General features: G+C 41.3%; 1 protein-coding gene across 1 annotated transcript in view; it reads right to left on the bottom strand.

The window, feature by feature from the left end:
* LRRC69 (leucine rich repeat containing 69) overlaps positions 1–20,311 on the bottom strand; it is a 92,978-nt gene that overhangs the window by 55,857 nt on the left and 16,810 nt on the right. Inside the window, exons 2-5 of the mRNA XM_040992792.1 lie at positions 12,798–12,924; positions 10,516–10,588; positions 2,921–3,116; positions 1,129–1,200 (exon numbers count right to left, since the gene is read on the bottom strand). Of these exons, the coding sequence (XP_040848726.1) occupies positions 1,129–1,200; positions 2,921–3,116; positions 10,516–10,588; positions 12,798–12,924 (468 nt within the window). The remainder of the gene's footprint in view (positions 1–1,128; positions 1,201–2,920; positions 3,117–10,515; positions 10,589–12,797; positions 12,925–20,311) is intronic.

Raw genomic sequence — 20,311 nt, 5'->3', positions numbered from 1 at the left:
ACCACATTGTCTAGTGTCACTCACTTCCTATGTCCCATCAGTTGCCCCATTTTGAAATATGCAGAGCTCTAGTTTTTAACTAATGAGACAAAAGCTTGGTTGAATTCACATTACCTTACTTCGGAATGTTTATATAAATTGATGACACTGATGCCACAAAGGTAAAACAATTCAGATACTGTCCAAATTACTCTAAACTTCCAAAGCCATCTAGGTCACCAGGTTCATCTAGGTTTACTCATGTGATAAACATTTCGTGATTCGACGATGTTCAAGATACCATGGTGTAGAGGTAGAAAAAAAATTATTTCTTCTCTTAAGAAAAACGTAGTGGCACAGCAAGGCATATTTGAATTATTCTATTCTGTGGTCTCTGTTGTAATAGCATTGTGGAAGCAACAATATCAGAAGGAAAACTTTGTCTTATGATTATTTTACCACAATAAAAACACTGTATATATTCTTTAAACATGAATTTGACACTTACGCTCATTTTTTCACATTTGAATCACTTTTAGTATAAAAGGATTAAAACCTCAGCCTGGTGCATACCAGTTCAAAATAATAATTAATGAATAGACAACCATTGATTGAGTGCTTTCTCTGTTAATGGACTTCTACCATAACACTGAATGTTTAACATTCTTTCTTTCTCCAAAGTTCTAACCTAGCAACGATCTCCCAGTTATTTGAAATAAAGAAGGCCAAAATTCATTTCCAAATGGGAAAAATATACATTTTTGTTGTCTGTCTTAAAAACGACAAATATGTCACCATTAAATTAATTATAAAAGATAAAATTGTGTGGTCTAGAAAATATTAAAAAATATTAAAAAATCTGAATTGATGAACTCCAGGTGTATAGCTACCGAAAAGGTTAATCATCACTGATATAACCAAGTATTTATGACAGCAATCAGAGCTCAGGTATGTCAAACCAGTTCATCAGGTAGAAAATGTGAAGAAAGAAATGGGAGAGCATAGCCTTGAGATTCTAGAACAAAGCAAGGTTTTGAGTCATTTACATAGCTCAAGGTTCCACTTACTACAGGTTTCACTGGCTATTTGTATTTTTCTACCCCCAAAAGCATACATTTTTCTATGATAATAAAAGTTGATTCTACTTACTTTTGGTGGAAATACCTGAATATTATTTCCAGCTACATCTAGGATTCTTAGTTTTGTGAGATGACAAAGTCCCTGTGTCAGAAAACAAAAGAGATGTTGCTTAAAAATCTAGTATCTAAAATCCTTAGTGCATACGAGTTCAGAATTGGTGAAACTGACCACCTTTCCTACCTGAACAATCCTTCAGCATATTTTGCTGATTCTTTGGTTTGGTCTGACTTAAATTTTTATTTTTCATGATACAGTTCCATAGCCCCATGGAAAATCTTAATTACATCAATAACTAGATACCTTGGAAATCTCCATTCCCCCTCACCACTCCAGGGCAACATAACAAAGTATCTATGAATTAGACTACTTCTAGCTTCAAATCTCCTCTCTGACAACTACTGTATCTTTGTACTTCAATTTCTGCATGGGTGACAGTTAAACCCATCAGCACTAAGAAAACTTCACTGTCTAGTTAGCGAAGGATGGATTTTACAGAGCCAAACCATAATGCCATTACAGAAAGCAGCAGCAATAAACACTAAAGCGGATTAAAAAAAAAACAGATATCTGTTATGCTGTGCTAAAAGGTGCTTGTTTTAATATACATATGATTATATATCATGTAAATATATTATTATATATAATATATTTAATGTCAACTACATTCTAGGCACTGAATTAAAGGTTAGTATTCACTATGATACATGACAATATATAACTTGTATTTTGAAATGTTCAACACTTTCAATTGTTGCAACATTTCTAAAGCATAATCCAAAGAATATTACTACATATGAAATGAAAGATAGTTCTAAGTTAAATTCAGGAAATTCTAACAGAGTTAAACATCTTTACTTTTAGTACTCAAATATATTCTTGAATCTGCAAGAGGGGTTACAGCACCAATACAATCAGTTCCAGCTACCTGTACCAAAGGTACCACAGACCAAAACAGAACAGTAATAGATGTAATCACACTAAGTGCTTGATGCTAGAAATTTAATCACGAGCATGCTTTGCATCAAAGTGTAGTATACGACTCATTTAGCCAGGTTTAAACATAAGGTTCTCTCAACCAAGAAGAGTGAGTGATTGCCTAATTCCACAAAGGTCATAAAAGCTAGCAACATGAGAGAATTTTTACCTCCCTATTCCTCAAGAGCTAAAAGAAAGCAGTGATTTTCCAACAGGAATACCTGAAGTCATGGCAGCGTTTCAGAGAGCCATGCATTCAGCCAGTCTACAGCCCCCTGCCAGAAAGGACACCACAAGAGCCCTGCCAGGGACTCACTCTCCTTGCATACTTTCATCTTCTACTTGTGCCTCTCATTGGCTGTGTCCAACAGCTCACTGATGCTACCCTCATGAGTCTCCCGGGCAGAACACGTTGGAGAAAAGCAGAGCGGACATAGCTGAAAGCGGAAATCATCCAGCACATATTCCACAACCAAAATGAATCCGTATTATAGTATAAAAAAATACCAGATAAAACACATGATGCTCACATAAATCTGAGAAAAGGAATATTTTTGTGTATGGACCAAGCATTAATTATAGCATACTGATTCTAAAAAATAAATTTTGTGTTGCTTACTTGAAATTCACATTTAAATGAGTATCTTGTCATTTCATTTACTATATATGGGCTTGTGTAGAGTAACCAAATTAGAATCTCCTTCTGCTGTAGAACGTGGAAACCAACTACATCTAATTTGAGAGAAATCAAAATGATATTTCACATTCAGATATGTCCTCTCACATTACAACGAATTCCTCTAAAACAACACATGTTTATGCTTACCGGTGGGAAAGCTTCAATGTTGTTCCTCACCAAAAGAAGTTTGTGGAGCTTCTTCAATAATTTAATCTCCTCGGGTATGCAAACGAGCTTGTTGTAGTTAAGTTGAAGTTCAGAAAGGTTCTCAAGCAAACAAAGTTCCTCAGGAAGGCTGGCTAGCTGGTTATGATTTATGCTCATATACTTAAGGCTTTTTAACCTAAAAAGAAATAAATTATATGAATTTAAAAAAAAAATCATAGGGACTTCTCAGAAATCATCTGTTTATTTTTAGTAGCTCACCTGAGCCTTGCTTCAAGTGTTTATAACTATTGTAAATCATTCAAGCTTTAAAAAGCATTTGCTGGGCCAGGTGCAGAAGGGCAGCAGTTAAAGTCCTCGCCTTGCATGCACCGGGATCCCATATGGACACTGGTTCATGTCCCAGTGGTCTCACTTCCCCTCCCGATCCCTTCTTGTGGCCTGGAAATCTGTACCCATATGGGAGACCTGTAAGAGGCTCCTGACTCCTGGCTTCAGATTGGGTTAGCTCTGGCCAATGGAGCCACTTGGGGAATGAATCAGTAGATGTAAGATCTACCTCTCTGTCTCTTCTCTCGCTATCTCTGACTGCCCAATAAAAATAAATAAGTCTTTTTAAAAAGTTAACCATTCAACTTTATATTGTGCATGAAGATTTGAAGAACCTAGACTTGTCATGCGTATTCTAGAGAAGACCAAAGCCAAAGGGCTCACTCAGCCACCACAAAGTGCGCAGTGGAACTATTACAGTCACTGTAGCATAGTATGCAATTAGAAAAACTGACAGCACTGTGGTCTCAGGGTTTGTGTGTTCCCAAAAATCAAATGTTAAGACCTGTTCACCACTGTAATTGTTTAGGACACTAAGCAGGAAGTAGATACAATATACACTGGTTGGAGATTATTAGGTTGCAAGAGTAGATTTCCCCATAAGTAGGGTCATTGCCTTTATCCAGGAGAGCATGTGAAGATGCCATGAGACGGTGCCATCCTCCGAGCAAGGAAGTGAGCTCACCATGCACACTGGAGCTTCCTTCTTGACTTCCCACTTTCAGAACAGTGAGAAATAAATTTCTCTTATTTACAAATCACCCAGTTTAGGATGCATTGGTTTTGAAGATAAGTGGGAATAGATTGATGGAACAGAATAGAATCCAAATGATCCACATATGGCCCATTTATTTTTGACACAGGTGCCAAGGTAGTTCAAATAAGAAAGGATAGTCTTAGAATAAATGGTGCTGAAACAACTGGATAATTTATGGGGGAATGTCACTTCACACCATGCAGAGCTGTTATTTCTACATGGATCATAGATTTAGAAAAAACTGAAACTACATGCTAGTAGAGTAAAATATAGGATTTATATAAATTTGAAGTCAGCAATGATTTCTTGAAAAGATCAAAGAAAATAGTATTCATAAAAGAAAATATTTGTAATTGACCATAATCAATGTTAGAAACTATAGTTCCCCAAATTTAGCATCGAGAAAACAAAAAGGTTCCCACAAACTATAGGCAACTGCTTCAATGTGTTATATCAGGCAGGTGTTATACTGCTGGGAGAAAAGCACCCAATTGCTGACGGTCATCCTGGGCTGGGTAGTGTTAAATTTGTGTTGACTAAACCACTATGCCAGCATGGTTGCTTATCCTAAGTTTTTCATTTTATTTTTTAATTTTATTTTTTAAAGATATATGGGGGGAACACTTCAGCAGGCCAGCAGACAGGATCTGGGAACCCACAAGCAACAGTGTGTGGGCCCTGGGCAGGCCGGCAGGACCCCAGGCTGGCATGCCACACTGCCCGGGGGCTGGGCTTAAGGAGCTGCCTGCTCATGGGCATGGAAGCCTACAGATTTCTCAGAGAAGTGGGTTTGAATATGTGTGGGAAGGACTGCTGAGGGCAAGTATGACAGCTAAGGAGTGATTTCCGGGGAACTTCCATCAACCTGGCTACTGCACTTGCAGGGTAACGAAGAGTCTGAGACTGGGTAGTTAGACAGATGGAAATCAGAGGATCTTTTAGAGCCAAAATAATATACCTGCCCATGTGGGAGAGCTGAGTGAAGATTGTTGTTATATACCACTGACTAAAGACTCCCATGAAAGCTATGAATGGAGGGCCTGCCTGACGGGGCTGGATGACAGTACCCACAAGTGAGTGTTGGGGAAGGGGGTAGGCCATGTTAGGCTGAACCATGACACTAGCCAGCACATCAGAAAACTGGGTGTGGGAGCAAATTCTGTTGGAGATTTGTGATCTTATCTCTGTGGGACTGCCACACCAGTGGGTTTGCCTGAGGACTGCGAGTAGTACATGCTGAGCGAGGCATGACCACAAAACTCTGTGACACTCATAGGTACTGCAGCTTGAGACAGGCCGAGCTGGTCCAGGCTACAGCAGCACCCATAGATGCACTCAAAATTTGGGTGTGTAACAGGCTGGGCCGCATAATCCACCAGCACACACAAAGGTCAAAACTGGGGAGCAGACTGTGCTGGGTAAGGGCCTAGCACCTGCTGACATGTGTGAGACCGGACATGGTGGGGTAACTTGGGGAAATGTCCAGCTGTGCTGTCATCCTGCTGGTGAGCACATGAGTCAAGGCCAGATGTTGTTCAGGTGGGGCAGGGCTGCTCCACTTCTCAGCAGGTGTGTGGGTTGGCTTGGGGAGGGTGTGGAGACAGACCAGCCAAGATGAGGCTAAATTTTAACACACTGGCAGGCGCTGAAGCCAGGATGGGATATGTGCAGCAGAATGGTTCAGACAGCCCTGCAACCCATTCAGTTCTCACGCACATCATTGGGTGTTGGTACATAGCTCAGCCCAACCAACCCCACTTTTCAGCTCTCACTTATGCTGGTAGGTGCCACTACCTGTCCAGCCAGACCCACCCCCCAGCCCTGGTACTCATGGTCAGCAGTGGGAGCTACAGACAATCAGAGGGATGCCCACAGTTTTCCTACCAAGCCCATTCCCAGAACCAGAGCTTGCACTTTCCAGGCAGTGCTGTGGTCTAGCATGACAGGATTTTCCCCCAGTCCCAGCATGTGATAATCAGTGCTGTGGCAAAGCCTGACCAGCCTGCACTTACTCAAACTCTCACATGTCCCATGGACATGGTCACTTAGTTCAGCCTGGCTTTCCTCCTAATCCAACTCATACTTAGGCCAATGAGCTTTGTAGCTCTGCCCAGCCTGGACTGCTCCAAGTCCCAGCTCTCATGCTCACCAGAGGGATCAGTGGCATAGTGGGAGAGTCCCTGCTGAGGCTCCTCTACTGGACTCTTACCCACCCAGGGATCATATATGCACTGGTGGGTGCTGCAGCTCAATCTGGAATGGCCCACCTCACCTCAGCATTCACCAGCAAGTGCTATGAACTGGCCTGACCCAGCTTGCCCCCAGACCTGATCCACATATTATGCTAGTGGGTACCATAATCTGGCCTGGTCTTGGCTGCTCCAAGTCTTGGTTCTTGTGCTCACCAGTAGAGATTGCATCCTGACAGAAGAGTTCCCCAAGTTCCTCTATCAAGCTGTCTCCCAAATTCAGGTAGGTGTTTGGCCCAGCCTGACTTGGTCCACCCCCTAAACCAGCAGGTACTGCAGCCTTGCCCATCTGACCCATTCCCATTCAAGCTCTTACTATTGGGTACTACAGCCCAGTCTCACCTGGCCAAGCCCCCAGACCCAGCTTTCACATGGCTCAGCATGTGAAACCCCCTAGCCCATCCTGTCCTATACCACTCTGGTTGTTGTGAGCACTAGAGGGTGCTGGAGCCTAGCCCAGTCTGGCACACCCCAGATCCAGTCCACACCCATGCTGAGGAATACAGCAGCCATGCCCCACTCAGTTTGGTGTTCCCATTCTGGCTTTCATGCTCACCAGTGGGAACCTCAGCCCAACAAGGGTAATCCCTCAGTTCCCTGACCAGGCCTGCTCCCAGCCCCAGATCTTGCTCATGTCAGTGGTTTCTCTGAACCAGCTTGACATAGCCCATCCCCCAGGTTGGCCTTCGCATTCAGACGTTGCAGCCTGGCCTAGTCCAACCCACCCCTAGTCCCACTCTCACTAGCAGGTACTGCAACCTAGCCCTTCGCAGCTTGCTTTTACACAAACTCTTAGGGGTTATAGCCTTGCCCCGTATGGCCCACACCCATCCTGGCTCCTGAGCAAGCCAGTTTGGCCCAGCCTTGCCAGGTCCATCCACCAGCACCAGCCCACACATCTGCTAACAAATGGAACAGCCCTGCCTGGCCTGACCAACGCCCAGTCCTGACTCATGCACTCACCAGCCCACCTGGGAATTTTGCCAAGCTCCCCACCAGGCCCACTCCCAGACCCAGATCTCATATCTAATTCTTGGGTGCCCCTGTGGGTGCTACAGTCTGGACCAGCATGGCTTGTCCCAAACCTCAATACCCATGAGTGTCACAGAGTTCCATAGTTCTTTTTAGTTTGGTGTATCACCGCTCCCAGCTCTTTAGCATACCAACAGATACTGCGGTCCCACAGGGTGAGCCCACATGTTTCTCTCAAAATCTGCCTCCAGACCTGGTTCTCTTGCATGTTGGATAGTGTCATGGCCTGGCCTAACATAACCCAGGCCCTGTGCCAACACTCACTGATGTTCATTTGAATGTACATGTATCTGTCACTCGCCACACTTTTGGAAAAGAGAATTGCAGGAGGTAGGTGTCCTTGTGCCTGTTTTTGTCTTACCTGCTCCCCTGTGAGCTGATGAACAACTCCACATAACTTCACTGACTCATGAATTCAAGAAAGAGTGGAATCTATTGCCATGGGCTCTTCCTCTCTCTTCTGTCTCTTAGAGGGATTCTGTCTCTTAGAGGAATTTCTTTGTCTTCTCCTTCTGCTTCTTTTTCTCTTTCTGGACCTGTGTAGCTCTCTCCATGACAGTCATTTAGTGTTAAAACACTCCCTTTCTCAACTTGATTCTAAGTTCATGAACAAATACTCTGTATTTTAAGCAAGCCAAAATCAAAACTCCCCTCTCACACTCCTGAGTTCTGAATAAACTGAAAAATGTGACTCAGAAAGGAATTCAAACATATAAAAGATGATCTGATCCTACTTAGGCTTGTTACACACCCTCCTCTGAATTACATATCACCTTGCTAGTCACAGCCCTTGCTGCTGCAGCTGCTGATAACTTCATGACAGGGCAAGAAGTGCCATGTCTGCTCAGTGTTTTTCCCAACTTCACAGAAAGGATCAAAGAAAGGAGACAGACACAATCTAGAATAAAAATAATAAGCTGTGCTTAGTGGGTTTAACCTCTACCTGCTGTGCCAGCATCCCATGTAGAAGACAATTCATGTTTTAGCTGCTCCACATCTGATCCATATCCTCGTTTATGGCCTAGGAAAGCAGCAGAGGATGGCCCCTGTACCCACATGGTTGACTCAGAAGCTCCCAACTCCTGGTTTGAAATCTGCTCAGTTCCAGCCACTGTGGCCACTTGGAAAGTGAGAGAATGGATGAAAGACCTCTCTCTCTCTCTCTCTCTCTCTCTCTCTCTCTATATATATATATATATATATATATATATGTATTTCCTTCTCTCTATAACTCTGTCAAATAAAAATAAAGTAAACCTTTAAACAACAACCAATGATAATCAATGCTAGCATCGATTGAGCATTTACTCAACCCTATATGCCTTTCATGACCAGGTTCAACCCTAAATACATCTTTTTGGATTAGCTTATTTGAACTGCAAGGCAACTCTGTGAAGCAGGAATTATTACAATTTTTGTTTTTAAAGATTAAGGCATTTAGATATAAGAAAGTTAAAAGACAAAATAAAACAAAAATAGAAATGTTATCCAGGTTAAAACAAACAAACAAACAAAAAACCCCAGAATTTTGCTTAGGAAGATGACTCCTATTTTATATATGACATCTTGGTCCCAGCCAGAGTACAAACAGATTAAAAAAAAATGGCAATAAAACATTATGGATCTATCCACTTTGCAGCCCGACTTTTCATTTTTAAAGACTTATTATTTTTTTTTCTTTTAATTAGAAAGGTGGATATACAGAGAGGAGGAGAGACAGAGAGGAAGATATTCCTTCCAATGGTTTGCTCCCCTAGCAGCCACAACGGATGGACCTGAGCCAATCCAAAGCCAGGAGCCAAGAGTTCTTCCAGGTCTCCCACACTGGTACAGGGTCCCAAGGATTTGGGCCATCTTTGACTGCCTTCCCAGGCCACAGGCAGGGAGATGGATGGGAAATGGGGCTGCTGGGATTAGAACTGGCACTCAAATGGGATCTCAGCACGCGCAAGGCGAGAACATTAACCACTAAGCTATCGTGCGGGCTCCCTTCAGCCCTACTTTTTACAGTGCACACTCCCATTTACTTTCCTAAAGCAACACCCTCCTTTTTAAGAGTTCTTTAGTATTGTACTTTGTACTCCAAACAAGGTTAGCTTCATTAAATTGTGACATCATAAAATATTATAGATGCAGGGAATTTAAGTTCATTTCCTCAAAATTCTTCCTTTAGAGATGATAAAGCTGAGTTTTAAGGCCATTAAATTACCTGCCCAAAGTCTTCAGGTCTATTGTACAGAGAAATAGCCTAAACCTGACTCACCAGATCATTCAAGCATCTTTTATCCATTATCTCATTATCAATGTGTAAATCAATCGATAAGAAATGTTGTTTGCAACTGAGAAGCATCTTTGTTGCTTTAAAAACTTCCCTTCTCTGAAAATTCGACCAATTCCATCTTGTTTTCAGTTCATCCAACTTAAAACACTACTTTTCCTGTAAAAATCCAAGTGTGCATGTGTGTGTGTGTTTTGAGGGGGTTATGATACTTTGGTTAGAAGGATAGAAAAGCAAATGACAAGACTTTAGGTGCTGCAGAGAGTCTCCCGTGAAGGATTTTTCCTAGACATGTATGCTCCTCTTAAACTTTGCAAGTTCTCACTTTGTAACACATCTGTTTCTGCTCACCAGGCACGAAATAGTCTGTAAAGAAAGCCAGAGCAGGGCTCTCTCCATCTGTCAGAGAAATGGCCCAAGAGGGCGTCTGCCCAGTTACACGGCCCTCGGCAGCCTCCAGACAGGCTCTAAGATGGCAGCTTGTCTGGGCACGTGTGCTAGCAACAGGAAATGGAGAACGCTTTTTAAGAAAATAACTTCTCCTTGCAAACCTTTTTTCTTTTATGTAACTATTTCTATCGAGCTCAAAAGGGTTTCCTGCACCCCTGTAAACTCAATGTCTCTCATTCCCTAGCTAAGTAAGCTCCCAGAACCCTAAGGGTTGGGACACCAATAATACCTTCAGCTTTAGCATTCGTGCTCCAAGCCTAGCCTACCAGGTCCTGATGTGCCTTCTTTCTCTGAAGTCTTCAAGGGATCATCTGCTTAAGATTAGTGGTTTGTCTCAGTCCTCTGTATCCCTCTGTGCCATGTACAAACCCACAGACTTGAGGCTAGGCAGATGACCAGGGTGGGAACCAGGGATCAGTGTGGAGCGGGAGAGGAGAGTCAGGCATGTGGTCTCACCAAGTCTCACATTTAACAAAATTACCTGCTGATTTCTTCAGGAAGCCAGGTCAGTCGGTTGTTGTTTAGGTTAAGCAGGGTGAGATTTTGTAAGCCATCTGTTAGGAAATAATTATAGGCCTTTCAGGCATCTGTTCGAAGCCATTTTTCAGTAATGTCTCTGTACACCTTTATTTTCTTACTGGTTTCTTCTCTTGGCCAAAACTCTTTTGGTTGCTGGCAACAGACATCCTCTAAAACTAACTAAAGCAGAAAAGAGGAATTGGTCATGACGTTTCAAAGCCCAACCTCCAAATCTGAGGAAAAGGGGCACCACAAGGCTGACCACCAACCAGGATCAGAAGCTAAAAGGAATTGGAACTTGGGTATAGCACCCTTTCTAGAGATCTTCTTAAGCTTCTCGCAACTTCACATTTATATTCACATTCTCACTCCTTCCCTCCATACTTTCTCTTTTGAGCAGATTTTCTCTATTTTTCTGTTTTTATAACTATCTTACAGCTCATATTTGAGTACTCATAGACTGCATAAACAATGTTGTCAAACTCAAACACACAAAAAAGGTACCCATGCTTTGTTAAACAGGGACACCAACACTCAGCCAACTCGTGCCAGCTGACATGTGGGACTCTGATTGGAGCAAGGCTTTATTTTTACAAGTTTATGAAACAGATAAAAGAACAACAACAACAACAACAAAACAGAGTCCCTGACCTTTAAATGGATTTCCCTGCTAGAAAATTTTGGCATCTAATCCAAAGTTTAAAAAATATTGACAACACAGAACCAATTTGTGAAGCAGATTCAACCCATGGGCCACCATTTGGCAACCCCAGTATCACGGCATCCGATGATCTCAAACAGCGAAACAGCTTTAGGCTCTCACAATGCCAAGAAGGCAAACTCGGAACTGGCTCAGTCTGAGATGTATATCTAACCATGGTCAAAGGAACAGGGCTATATCATACAACAAGGTATCCAGACCCATACTGGACAGCATTCAATTTACAGACATCAAAAAATAGAAATTATGTTAGTCACATGGGACTCTCAAAGTAAAACAACCAAATATCAAGAAGTATGGAGTTTGAAAACACTCAGCAGCACTGTGGGAGAGTGTTGTGATGCAGTGGATCGGGGGTCACTGCTTAGGACTCCCACATCCCGTACCCGAGTGCCAGTCTAAACCTTGGCTCTTGTGCATTGATCTGGCTTCCTGCTATTGCACACCCTAGGAGGTAGCACATGAGAGGAAGCATTTCAGTTCTGAAACCAAATGGAGCTCCAGACAGAGTTCTAGTCTCCTGGATTCAGCCTGGTCCAGTCCTGGTTATTGTGGCCATTTGGGGGGTGAAGCAGCATTGGAAGATCTGCCTCTTTAACTGTTTCTGCACATCCTTGCTTCTCTTTCTCTGTTATTCTATTTCTCAAGTAAATATATAGGATGTAGTATCTCACATCAGTTGACAAAACTATGAAAACAATGTAAGCTCACTGCATTATGTAAGAACGTCATACTAAATGAAGAAATGTTTTAAAGGAAACACAAAGAAACAAATGCCATTCATTGGCATTTCTTTAAAATTCTCCTTTTTCCCAATGAATTTTTGTTGTTTTTCATTTGCTATTTATCCAATTTTTGTATTTGCACCCCTAGGAAGCATTTTAAAAATTTGTTTCAAGATTTAACTATTTTAAAATATCTTGCCATAGTCACTTCATATGTAAAGATACTATACACATATTTATAGTTTTTCTGGAAAGCAGGGACATGAATATCATGTGATTTGAACTCGTCACACAGATCATTGAGAGAGGAAGATGAGTATCTTGGGGTATAGATAATATAACTCAGTGAAAATAGTATTTCTTGCTATCTACATACCAAATAGCATCTGATCTTAGTATCTTCATCAAAAACTGTGACAAGATCTAAGAAAATAAAAACCAGAAGAGCAAGAAAGAGTCATGAAGAGCTTTACAGGCTCTGACTTTGTAAAAAGTTTTCTCTCTGGCTTTTTGACTACAAAACAGTGCCTACAGAGACAAGAGTCTCACACGTCAGACTCTTAAGAAGAAAAAATTCATTGACAATAGCATTTACCTATTGTCTTCCACCTTCATGGATATAAGTATATGATAAGCAACTGGAAAAAGGCATTGGCTTCAACTTCTCTTAGTTTCAAGACTAGTGGGTAAATATTCCCAACACAAGATTGAAACATGTAGTATTCTTTTTAAGTGAGGGCTCATATTATTAAATATGAGGCATAATACTACAATGTTGGTCTTCTGTGACTAACTTACCACATGCTCCGGATGCAAATCTACCAATTCTATTTCCAAATAAATGGAGCTTCTTTAAGGATGTAAGGTATTTCATCTCTTCTGGAACTTCTTCTAAAAGGTTGTTCCCCAAATTGAGTGCTGTCAGCTGCAAACATATAGGGATTAAATGGACTCAAACGTTACCCAATTTCAAATGAGCAAAAGAAAAACTTTAAACCCCTAATTTTAAGACATGAATCCTTTTTTCAACCTAATTTTACTGATTTGTTAGGCCAAGAAAGTACACAAAGAGAATTAAAACTCACTAATTTATTCTCCAAATGCATCAGCCAGTGATGGACCAGCCAAAACCAAGAGGCAAAAACTCTAGCCAGGTCTCCCACATGTGTGGCAAGGATCCTTTTCTTCCCAGGGTGTCCATCATTCAGAAGTTAGGTTTGTAAAGAAATTGGGAGTCAAATCTAGGTTATCTGATGTGGGATGCAGATACCCCCAACTACTTACTTAATCATTAGGCTAAGCATGGACCCTCCCAAGATATTAATATAATTATTTTACTTATGGATAAAATTATTTTCACAGAAATTAAGTTCACTTGAGTTTCATATTCACTTTATTAATTAAACCACATTTTCTGATTAAATTGCTTAACCATTAAAATTGCATTATTCCTTCCAAGGATATGTAAAAATATAATTAATGATCTATTCATAATTCATTTAAACAACACAAGAGTATTCTAATATCATGACCTGGAGAATCAACCCATTAAAGACTCAGCAAAGGGACTGATTTCCTAAAGCACAAAACAGAGCCAAAAATGCAAAGTCCTTCTAGTTTGCTGTTCCCAAATGAGCTATCTCATTTAGGCCAGTAAGACTTCTACATCGCGGATATAACTTGAGTGTCATGGGAACAAGTCTTTAACCTGGAAGTACTAAGTAATCACAGATTTTGTGAAATCAATTACTAAAATGATATTAAATATGATAGATCCGATCTGCACTACATGGTCCTGTCCTGGTAATGGCCGAAGGATAAGATGCAGGAAAGATCACACAGAACAAGGATGAAGAGATTTCTCTTTTATGATCACAATAAACCAATGACCAAGATTTCCCCTAAAATATGGTAACTTTTTAATGTAGAATTAATATGTACCTTTAGAAGTAATAATTTATGATTTGCATTTAATTATCAATTTTATCCTTTATAATTTTAATACTAAGAGTAAAATATTTAATAGTTTAATTGGGATCCATCGTTTATAGGGAGTAGAAATGAATACTGCAACTTATCTTCAGTTTTCAGTATGCTAGTCTCCATTACACAGTTCCTCTAGGTGTGTGTGTACATATACATAGGTGTGTGTGTTTACCTATATGTCTATTGTTCTTGACAATAGGATACTGAACTTCCACCATTGTCTATATCTACAGTGTCATGACATAGTTAAATAGCAGAATGATGGACTTGTGACTGCTGCTGAAGGACGATACTGTTATAATAATATGGAGGAAACAGTGGGGGAGGGGAAGGTTAGAAGGGCAACTCTCTGAGCCTATGGGACTATATCATGAAAAATAATTTTTTTATAAAAGGAAAAAATAAAAAGAATCATGGGAATGTGAACAAACTAATGAATTTATATAAGGCAAAAATCTTGAGGAAATTCACACAATTAATAATTTATATTTAAGTGTCATTTAGTATTTACAAGGGCCAATTTCAAGTATTTAAACAAAAAGAAGTACCTGTTGACATAGTTACAATGAAATTATTAGTCCTATGTAAAGGTTTCATTTCCATATGTGATTTTGTCTGAGATTTATCATTAACCCTACAAAAACACAAGGAACATTGCTGTACACAAAACTTATTTTATTCTGCTGCAATTGTGAAGTTAAGACACTTTTCAAGTAGCTGTCTAGATGCAAAAAACTGTTCCTCTATTAGTTTCCTAATATTGGTGTAATAAATTGCAATGAATTTCATGGTTTAAAACAACATGAGTGTATTGAAGTTCTCAAATTCAGAAGTCAGAAACAGTTCTCAAAGAACAGGAGGCAGTATTGGGCAGTGCTGTTTCTTTCTGATAACTCGTACGAGATCTCTTAGTAAGAGTCCTCTCACATTCTATGTCTGAAATCAGATTTTCACAAAAGAAGTAGATTTCATTATTGGCCAAAAATGTAGTGAAAAGAAAAAGCTTAGTAGTCAACCAGTGTTGGGAACATAACAAAACCCGTGACCAGAGGTAAGATATGCACGTGTCAGGATCAACAAGGGTCTAAGATGTTACCCAGAGAGCAAGCTAACAAGTTAACCTGCCACTGTCTCATGAACACCGATAACTAACTATCTAACTAACTAACTAAATAAATAAATAAATAAATGCATTCATACAAACCCTCAAGAAAGAGGCAAAGGATATCACAAGTGGCAAAACAGTACTGTTTGTATTCAATGCAAATGATGATGATGTCAAGAGCTATAGAGAGCTGTTACATGAAAAGAAACCATGAGCTCGGGGACCCTGACTCTTCCTTGGCAGTGATAACCCCTGGCTCTAAAGAGAAGCACCCTCACTTTCAAGGCTGTCTGCTATTTGAATGCTTTGTTCTGTCAACCCAGAACAGAGATAGCCAGGTAACAACTTAGTACACACGACAATAAAAAAGAGAATGTAATATTTGTACTATAAAATAGAAATGTAAAAAATAAACAAGAAACAAAGTCTGTGGTTTCCCACACTGCCAATACCTTTCCTTACATTTCTGAAGACACATGTTGTTTAATATTTATTTTGCATGTTACACAGTAACTTCTCATCTGTGAATTGGAGATATTTTTTGTCATTGTCTATTTACAGAATCTAAGAATATGAGCCAGATATAAAATATTACATCACCACCATCATGGGATTGCATGGTGTATCAAAGAGAAACCACAGAATATTACCAATCTTGACAGTAAAGGCAGGTCAGTTTTTATTTTATTTCATAGTTGTGAGGTTTTTGTGATGCTTAAAATATATTCTAAACAGATGAAGAAAAATACATTCTAACCTACCCATATTCTGAGAATAAAATCATCTCTAAGAAAGCATCTGGAAAGTTCCCTACTGACTTAAACACTCATTTAAAAGCATCCATTCCACCACAGCTGGAGGCAACTGCCTAGGTTTCTCTGTAACTAGGCAAGTGTAACACTGCTGGGAGAAAAGCACCCGATAGTTGACAAGAATTCTTGGCCTGGTTAATGAGAACTCTGTGTCAAATATGCCAGTGTGACAGCATTGTTGTCCATTTTATTTTTTCAAAGATCTTGGGGGTAAGGGATCACAGCACCCACTGTGCCACCATGGGCACTTGCCCGCTGGGACCACTCCACCACCATTATCACTGCCATGAGTACATGGTGCTGTATATTACTAGGAACTGGGGAAGGGGATAGAGTGGAATGGGGGTCACTAATGACTGTTTGACAAATATTAAATGATTGTTGGGGGCCTCCATGGACTGGGCCACTACACCCACAGATAATCAAGGGAGTAAAGTTGGGTGATTCAAAAGGGGGAATATGGAGGGACTCCTTCAGTCAGGCCAAAGCATCAGCCCATGTACACAAGAACCATGGCCAGGGACCAACCAGGCAAGATTAAGTTATAGCAACTGCCAGTGCTCATGAGATCCATGTCTGGGCAAGGCTTGGTAGGAGTCTTGGTGATAGCTCCAACTAGGCCACAGCACCTGCCAGCATGTGTTGGGACTTGGGAAGGGGAATGCATGCTAGGCTGCAGCACCTGCCTGCACATACAAGAACTGTAGCTGGAATGAGCCTGGTAGGGCATTTTGGAGGACACTCCTACTAGGCAGTAGCATTCACTGATGCATTGAGCTGCAGTAGCAACTGGAATACAGAACTACAGCTTGAGGAAGGCCTGGTAGTGGATCTTTGGGGTTACAATTGCCAGGCCTCAGCTCCCACCAGTGAAAAGCTGGGACTGGGAGAAAGTCAGGCTAGGCTAGGCCACAACACCAACTGGCATGTGAAAGTACGGGGTGCAGGCACAGTAGGAATTCATAGGGGTCATCCCAATTGGGCCACAGCAGCCACAAAAATGGGTTGGAGGCAAGCTGGGATAGGCTAGGCTGGACTAGGCTACAACACCCAGAAGTTCACATGAGACCCAGGGATGGGGGTGGAACTGACCAGGCATCCACATTCACTGACATATGTGTTAACTGGTTCAGGGACAGATTGAGCCCTACCTTGTACTGGCTGGCACACATGAAAGCAAGACATAAAGACTTCTCAACAAGTTGAGGGGTTTTATGAGGCTCTTCAACGGGACCACTGCACTCAACCTCTGATCTCAGAGAAATTCACATATGGAGCATACGTTGTAGAATTGTGCCATCTCAGCTTCTAACCCTCACACATAATGGAGAGCATATTTAATTAAACAGAACAGACAAGACAGGCAGCTCACCTAAGCCAACCGAAGACTTCAAATGCCTCATAAAAACAAATAAGGAGCAAGAGCAGCCAAGTAACACCCTTAGAACATTCTTCCCTATATTGGGTCTTAAACAATCACCCCCCTCCTGGACATTGAAGCAGTGTAAAAGCAACGGGCAGCACATTTTCTCCCTTCCCCACTCCCATAGACACAGGAGGAAAAACCCAAACATTCATGTCATCCATCTTTCCCTCACTCTGATCTTCTCAATCCCAATCAGGATTGGAGGTTCATATGGGTCTGTAATACCCTCACCTTTGCAATAAATATTTTTTTAAAAAATGTATCCCATGCTTACTATGAGCTAGCATTAGTGTTGGATATAAAACTGACAGAATACATAAGACATCTTTCCCCAAATGTACTTACAGAGTAGTAGTACAATGACATATTAAATGGATGACTAAAAATAATAAGAAATAACAAACTGAGTTAAGATGTTTTTCAGTCACCTAGTTGAAAGAATGAGGAAAGAATAATGAATGGGGAAAATTGGCAGTGATGATAGAGATATGAGCAACAATGATAAGAGGCCAAAATGAAGACCCCAAACACAGGAACATACTTTGTGTGGCTGAGGAGGCAAAAGATGTGCCTGGATGCAGCTGGGCATAACAGAAAGAAACACAGAAATCATAAAGTTAGAAAGGATTAGCTGGATCAGGTGGACGTGTGATTTTGTAAAGCAAGGTAAGGAATTGCAGAGATGGATTGGTCTGAGAAGTGTTTTGTGTAAAAAGCAAAAAGGATGTGAGATATAGGAGAAACAGAAGAATATTGGATGACATCTATCTTTTGAGTACCTGACATGGGGAAAACTGGTTCAAGAATAGTTTTTACAAGAGCAGCAAAGAATCCAAAGTTTTATTTTTAATTCATGCGAAACAAATTTTTATGTACTTAAAAAATATAATTTTGAACCTATGATGATACTTTGTACCCTCCTTCTTTCCTTTCCCCCTCCTTTTTTTTCTTTTTTCTAATTTTTGTGGTAGCATACTTTTCTGGTTAGCAGATTTTTCCCTTTCAGGCAGGTTTCTAAGCTGTTTCACTCCTAGGTCTACAGTTCAATTTTACTTATTGCCATTGGTGCCCAGTTCTTTGTTTGCAGTCACTTGTGTTACTCCCCCCAGTGAGTTTCGGGTTTGGGCTCTTGTGTTAGATTTCCACCACAGTCTCCATAGCCACAGCCCCTGGATCACCGCTCTCCACTTCGTCTGATTCCATGCTGTGACTGCACCATTATCTGTACAACCTTTCCTCCACTTCCAGTTCATGAAGTTCCCACGATTAGGGAGACACAAGGTGTCCTAAATTACTAGGTTGTTAGTGATGCTGTTCTTGCCACAACCTGCTAGCCATTGGGTCTGAGGGCCACCCAGACCTATTTTGACCTGTAGGATGCCAAAGCTGATATTATTCTCCCTGTGGGACCAATGCAATGCACTCCCAGCTCAGTGCATATACAGGTCACTGTTGTCCCTCCAATCTCAGCCTTCACCACACTATACAAAATGGCACCTGATGTGCCACTGGTGGAATTCTGGATCTCTGGCTGTTAGGTCTGGGGACTACCCAAACCCATATGCGGTGGAGCCTATAGGGATGCCATGTGGGTACAATGCACTGAGCCCGACATGAGTTCACTCCCAGCTTAATGCATGCACAGTACTGTCCCATTACCTTTATCTCCCTGCACAAAATGGTGCCTGATGTGGCTCTGATGGGTATAGGGGCTATGAAATCCAGCCTGTTCCCAGACAGCCTGTTTGGGGTCTGTTGCTCTGTCTCTGCTCCTGCTTCAATCAGCAAGATGGGAAGTTCTTTGCTTGGGTTCACCTGCTGAGCTGCTGATGAACTCTCCTCCCCACGTGGCTGCAGGTGGAGCTCAGATCACTTCTCACTGACTGCCACTGAGTTACCTGTTCACGGCAATATCACATCGTTGTCTCCACTGCTTTCCTGCGTCTGTCAGTCTTCAGGTGCCCCTCTGCCATCTGCCTGTCCTCTCCTATTTCCTGGAATGTGCCCTCTTGGCTTCACCCTGGCTCATGAGTTTCCACCTGTTTAAATGTGTCCTTACCCTATTCTGCCATCTTGATTCTCCTGAAGCTTTCTTGTGATGTCTCTGTGGTGGCATACTTTTAACGAACTTGATTGTAACAGGCTTAATCTTTCACTAGATAAAGAACTCAAAAAGTAGAAAGACTAATATTGTGTAAGTGTATAAATAGGAACTTTTAACAATAACCAAATCTCGGGCCCAGCGCGGTGGCGCAAGTGGTTAAAGTCCTCGCCTTGCACACCCCGGGATCCCATATGGGCACCGGTTCTAATCCCGGCAGCCCCGCTTCCCTTCCAGCTCCCTGCCTGTGGCCTGGGAAAGCAGTCGAGGACGGCCCAAAGCTTTGGGACCCTGCACTTGCGTGGGAGACCCGGAAGAGGCTCCTGGCTTCGGATCGGCATAGTATCGGCCCATTGCGCTCACTTCGGGAGTGAATCATCGGACGGAAGATCTTCCTCTCTGTCTCTCCTGTCTGTATATCCGCCTTTCCAATAAAAAAATAAATTAAAAAAAAAACAATAACCAAATCTCAGCATTTCTGGTACTCTATTCATAAGCTCACACAAACCAAAATATACGTATGATATTTTTCTTTGGGATATGGTTTGCCCAGTAATCATAACGGTCTCCAGTTGCATTCATTTTGCTGTAAAGACAGGATTTTATTCATTTTTTTTATTCCTGAGTAAAATTTCATCATGTATTTATACCACATTTTGTTTGTTAATTTCTATTTATGTTAAAATGAACAGGCCCTTAGACGTTTCAATGGAAATGTCAACTGAACAGTTCTAAATACAGTTACAGGGTTCTGTGAAGTAATCAAAACCAGGAGATAAGTTTGTGAGATTTCAAACTGTAGAAGGTGTCATGTGAGGTTGTAAAAGCTCACTAAGGATGGGGACATGTGTGAAAGAATGAACAAGTAGGGGAAGAGAATGA

Source organism: Ochotona curzoniae, unplaced genomic scaffold, assembly GCF_017591425.1.
Source record: "Ochotona curzoniae isolate NIBS_2020 unplaced genomic scaffold, NIBS_Ocur_1.0 contig_1071, whole genome shotgun sequence".
NCBI lineage: Eukaryota > Metazoa > Chordata > Mammalia > Lagomorpha > Ochotonidae > Ochotona > Ochotona curzoniae.
This window is presented reverse-complemented; position numbering and strand designations above follow the sequence as displayed.